General features: G+C 41.9%; 1 protein-coding gene across 1 annotated transcript; it reads right to left on the bottom strand.

Moving 5' to 3' along the window:
- Positions 1-467: 467 nt before the first annotated feature.
- LOC136431126 (failed axon connections homolog) lies at positions 468-5,554 on the bottom strand. Its single transcript, XM_066422379.1, has 6 exons — positions 5,265-5,554; positions 4,050-4,182; positions 2,907-3,112; positions 1,618-1,823; positions 1,031-1,147; positions 468-741 (listed from the first exon to the last, which is right to left on the bottom strand). Exons 1-6 carry the CDS (start codon positions 5,483-5,485, stop codon positions 653-655), a joined length of 972 nt encoding a protein of 323 aa, XP_066278476.1. The 5' UTR covers positions 5,486-5,554; the 3' UTR covers positions 468-652.
- Between the last annotated feature and the right edge of the window lie 472 nt (positions 5,555-6,026).

Below are 6,026 nucleotides of genomic sequence, written 5' to 3'. Positions count from 1 at the left end.
GTCCTAACTAATGAGACAGGTTTTTAGAAACTGCATTCTCATGATCAGTTGCTGTGCTGGACATTACTTAGCTGTCCGAGTCTGGACAGTCCACATGGCCATGGCTGACATGTACGATGTGTATCTGCAGAGGTTTTCAGTACAACTCACATGCATGCAGTTCATACAACGACATCAGCTCGCAGGATGCTTCAGGTTGTGCTGACAACACTACTCTCATGACGATGCGGTTCACACAAACCTACTGTAACAGTGTTTCCACGACAGGAAGCTGTAATGTGTAACTCTTAGTCTATAGAGCAGTGCACTGTTTCTGTGACAGACTTTTCATGACGATGCCTAACTAGTGTACTTCACAACTGTCTCACATGTTTCTATGGCAACCAATGTTCTGTTGTTTGTCTCCATGACTACCCAGAAGTCCACAGTTTCCATGACAACTCGACTTACATGTACAGCAGTTTTCCAGTTTCCATGATACTTCAGGGTGTCCCATGATGCTCCAGTGTGTCTGACATGATGCACCACTGTGTCCCATGATGCACCACTGTGTCCCATGATACTCCACTGTGCCCCTTGATGCTCCAGTGTCCTATTAAATGCTCCAGTATGTCCCATGATGCTCTGCTGTGTCCCATGATGCTCCAGTGTGTCAGTGTTTCTCAGTGACGATCCTGCTCCAGTCCGGCCAGAACAGTTCCCTCATCCTGATGCAGTAGTTGGCCAGGTTTATATACTCACCTAACAAACAACGGCATCAAAAACAGCAAATTACAACAGCGATGGAAATCATTGTTGTCAGTTACTTTTGAAAAAGAAGATGAAGGAACATTAGGCATTTTTCATATCAAAACAAATTGGTCATTTAGAATATCTAATCAACTTTAAGACTTCTATATGGACTACGGAATACAGTAACTGTTATGATATTTTGGGACGGACAGGGTGAATTTTTTGTCCATCTCAACAAGCAAATTTCATCCTGGAAACGGAGAGACAGAAGCTAGAGAAAGCACTCATCGTTCCTCACCCTTAACAAGAGCCTCTGCGCGGGTGCCAGGCAGGGTCCACATGATCTGTGCCAGCACTCCAAACAACGAGCAGTCTGCCTCGCACGGACGCTCTCCCAGGATAAAGGACTGTTCACCTGTAAAACAGCAGCTGTCATCAGGACTATTCCCCCATTACCGCAGTTTCCTGAGTACTGAAACTTTTATGGAACCGACCATGACTATGATGAACTATGAGCATACCTATTTTAGAGTGGAGGGGTCCAGGAGACTCACTCAGGTGTAAAAAGTCAGATAGGGTAGATTATAGTTTGTTTTGCTCCCATGAACTTTGTCGTGTGTATTCTCTGGAATTGAGTATCGGGACCTAAAACCTCAAAGATGATTTAAACTTTGGGTTTGAAAAACTCCTTTAATGCATTTCTGAAGGACAGGGGGAGATCAAATTCTATTCAGTCAGTCCGACAAGTCAATCATTCATTTGCCTTGACCATGGTTAGCCTTCAGACAAAACATAGTTAAGTGGCCATAAAGGTCCAATTAAAGTGCTTCTTCACAATACTAAGCTGTACCTATTAGTTACAGTAGCTGTACCTATAAGTTGTACCTAGTAAGTCCGACAGGGCCTTGAGATCCCCCTCCATGATCCTGTACAGCTCCTCCCTGCTGTTCTTCCCGATGCCGTGCGCGTACATCTCGCGTAATATGATCCCTGCCATCATCCACGGCACCACAAACTTCAGGACCCCGTCGTAAGGCAGCTCTGCTCGAGTCTGGTCTACATGGTCTACCCACCTGCAGTACGCCACTGTCCTGTAAGGAGGCGTACATGTACCATATTAATAGTGCTGAGTTGATAAAGGCTATTCCTGTTATATATCCTGCTAATAAATTAGCAAGGACACAGGTTAGCCATTAATCCATTAAAACAAAAAATGACATCTATTGGCATAAACATACTCATGCAGTAGCTGCGAGATGATGATAATGTGTACATAATATATATACAAGTACATAAACATATTGTATTCAAGTCAAAACAAAAGCATGAAGCAGCAAAGAAAATACACCAAAGAACGAAAACAAATACTGGCAATTGAAACTCATAGAAGATGTACTTTTTCCTCACTATTCTACATGAATGATCCTACATGTAAATTTGGGCAATGGTTAAGTCATTCCAGTACCCAATCAATTAGTTTTTTGATTGCTGATTTTTAGTATGGACACTTTTCCTTACACTCAGTTTGTGTTGAATTTTCATACCAATTTCATCATGTGGTTACACCATTGTGCTGCAGCATAATTGGCAGCAGACAGGGTAGACACTACAGCCTGCATGGAGATGTGCAGCAAAACATGTCAAGTAAAGTAAACATAGAGAAATCAGGTAAGCAAACACACATAAAAAGCAACAAGAAAGGAAGTCTGAGAGTCTTACACTTTGGTTGGTTTGTTTGGTTTCTTTGGACAAAACATGCTATTTCTGAATATTTGTCACTTGAATTTATCATCTATTATCTACCCAATTTTGAGGGGAGAAATGAATGTTTAAGTATTTAATTTGCACATGACAAGTGAAAAGGTAAAGGTAGTTCCATAGCCATGAACGCCAGGAATTGAACCTTTGTCGAGCCACTTGACCATTCAGCGCACATGACAAGTAATTACAGTAAGCAAAAAAAAATGATAACAATACAACTAATTGTGCAAGAGAGGCCAAAAACTTGATAATATAGCGTATAATGTATTAGTCACCCTTCAACAAATTGACAACAAATTATCATTCCGGTGTATATGAAATAAAGAATTAAGTATCATATAAGAATACATGCTGTAAGAATGAATATATCAATACTGGGTTCCACAGAAGTGAGTTATGACAGGTGACCAGACCAGTATAGACTCTCCTCCACCAGCGACACCACGGCGCGGGACATGGCCTTCTGCTGGCTGGTCACGCTCCCGCTCATCCCGTTCACCTCGATGTGGAACGTCTCCGACAGGAACATGACGGAGAAGGTCGCGTCCTCCACGCGACTCTGGTTAAACTGGATCCACGGCATCTTCCCCTTGCTCGACAGGGGACTGTCCAGTATTGTCTGGGGGGAATCCAAGGGAAGGAATGTACATGTCTTGTTTTGTTTTGTTTTGTTTGTAAATATTAGTCATCCAGGAAATTGAAGAATAAAAATCTAATTCAATCTATAACCAATGGATTACAATATGAAAATATCAGATGTTTCAGATGTCATTCCAACATCTTTCTTTAATTAATGTAAATGTCTTGGGACGCTATTGACATAAAAGTTTCCATACACACATGTATTATCTTAAGGTGATGTAATGAAGAATAAAATTCAATCAAAAATAAATCTTGCAACATTTTGTACTGAAGATGAACATCTCTTAAGAACCATCCTAAGGAATATCATAAGCCATGTTATAAGCTATAAGAGTTCAAGGAATATTACAAGCCAATATAAGCTATAAGAGTTCAAGGAATATCATCAGCTGTTATGAGCTATTAGAATGCAAGGAATATCATCAGCTATTATGAGCTATAAGAATGGAAGGAATATCATATACCATTATTCAGAATGCCACCCCTGGCCTGCGCACTAAAGCCAGGTGCAATCTATTCTAAGTGCCTTTTTGAGTCTAGGTGATAGTGGAGATTATGCCAATATCCCTGAGAGGCGTGGGTATAAGAATAACGCCCCTAATAGAGAAATACTGGGGCGGAGTCAGGAGTGTAGTGACAGAAAGAGATCCGGGGGCGGTAATGGGGACAGGTTACAAAGTGAGAGAAAAAAATCGCATTGATTGTTTGTTCTGTTGTTGTTTTATTTTTTGTCCCCCCCCCCTCCCTGTCTCTTATATGACGTTCTATTTCCTTTCATGCCCAGGCATAGAATGGGGGTTTCTATATTCTGCATACCTTATCCCTCTCTCCAACCTGGTTTCGGGCGGGTAGGATGGGTGTGGCACTCAGAATATTGTACTGTAAGATATAAGAATGCAACACTTATTACTTACCATATATGGAATGTTGTGCATGCGCAGAAAGGTCTCTAGTTTGAGGCAGAAGGGTGACAGACTGGGGACGTGTTTGGCTCTCTGGAACTGATGTAGAACTACTGTGTCTTCTGGATACACTGTGTTTTTCTGTCTGCAGGAGAAAATACAAGGCATGCAAAACAGTTGCAGTCATGAAGAAAACAACTGGAGCTGAGGAAGCTCCCAATTAACCCGACAAAGTGGAGAGAGTTGAAGAAAGGCTGATTGCAGCTGCAGGATGTTTAGACTGCTGCAGCAGTAGAACACAGTGGACTACTACTACTTCTCAGTAACTACTAAAAAAAATTATGTGCATGAAAGTTCATCTGTGTTGGTAGTTGAAATAGTACTGGGATAAACCTTTGTTGCAAAAAAAAAGGAAGCGCAGTTCTACTGTAGTCTTCCTTAGAATTCAAAAGGAAATCACCAAAGTCCCGTGACCTCAAATGCTTCATACGATTTTCATCCATACTTAACATTAAAGAACATTATTAGGTCAAAAAGTGTTAAAATGGAAAAGACTTAACAGAAATTACAATACTGAATACTGGCATTTGTGTTCCCTCCATCTTGTTAAGAGTATGAAACATGATGATGATGCTGTTTGTCATAAAATGTGTGTGAATGCTTAGGCACCCCTGAGCCTGGACATGACATTTATCATTTGCCCTTATAAGGACAGAACTGATCAGCCCTGCCATAAACCAGTCACATGTCAGCAGAGAGGTGAGATATGGGGACAAATATCGATCTGTGAGAGGTCAGGTCCATTTGTGTAGCACATCTAATCTACTTTATTCCATTTCATTCCATAGGCATAGACCTAATGGGCTACACAGGCTATTTGATTTGGTGTAGTCCTAATCATGCTCGCTTCTCTTTATGGTATGTACTATAAACATAATGAAAATATTTAGATTATGCAATAATGTTCAAAATATTTTAATTAAGCTTTTCCCTGGTTATGTTCGGTGTAATATGCATAGTTTTGCGTAATCATTTCGTAAACTATATCAGGAAAAGGATACACATGTAATTCGGGTCATCCCTAACCCGTGAGGCCCTTTTTTTCTGAATGAAACCATAATAAAACCATCATACTATGTCACTTCCATAACAATAACAATGTTTTGTAACCTGATATATACCTTATGTAATATTTCAGCAGACGCCCTGGCACGCGCCGGTACTTACCTGAATTTTTCCCAGATTCTGCTGACGAACACTATGGATGCAGACGCCAGCGCTGCCCCTCCTAACAAACACAGCGCCGTGCTCTTCCAGGAGTTCCCTTCCGAAGGGGAAGGAAGGCAGAAGAAGCAGTTGCAGTTCGCCATGTTGGAGCGCGAGGCATGACGGGTGACTTTCCCTTTCGCCACCTGCGCCCCCAGATTCCCGGAACGGCCCACGCCCATTTTTTTTATATCGATGCTGTCTGACTGATAGCCGCTAGAGGGCGTTCGTTCTCTCAATGATCATCATGTGCCATTTGACGCTTCGGCATTTCCTTACGGTTCGAGCAGATTTGTGTGCGTAAGTACGCTGATACTGCGTCTGTCCTTTATGAGTTCAGCACCAAGGACGGAGCCTTTTCTATGATGCCATGCATTAAAAAGCCGGTAGACGTCGTTCTCTCTCTCATAAGTCGTATTACCCAACGGTCCAGCTTTGACAGTTTCGTAAGGTACCAGCAGATACATGTACGTGAGTGAGCTTGGCAGTGAAGCGACCGTTGGAAGCGGACTAACAAGACTGGATTCCAATCTGATCTTGTGACATGCGGAAATTCAGCACCCAGGACAGCGCCGCGTGTTTCCATCTAGTAAACGGTCGTTGCCATTTAAAACGGTCGATACCATATCACTGACCGGTCGATGTCATACCTGAGTATGTCAAAATTTGGGGGGGGGGATAAACACGTAAAACAACGTATAAAAAGCAACACTTCAATGCCAA

The sequence above is a fragment of the Branchiostoma lanceolatum genome, chromosome 3 (genome assembly GCF_035083965.1).
Source record: "Branchiostoma lanceolatum isolate klBraLanc5 chromosome 3, klBraLanc5.hap2, whole genome shotgun sequence".
Classification (NCBI taxonomy): Eukaryota; Metazoa; Chordata; class Leptocardii; order Amphioxiformes; family Branchiostomatidae; genus Branchiostoma; species Branchiostoma lanceolatum.
This window is presented reverse-complemented; position numbering and strand designations above follow the sequence as displayed.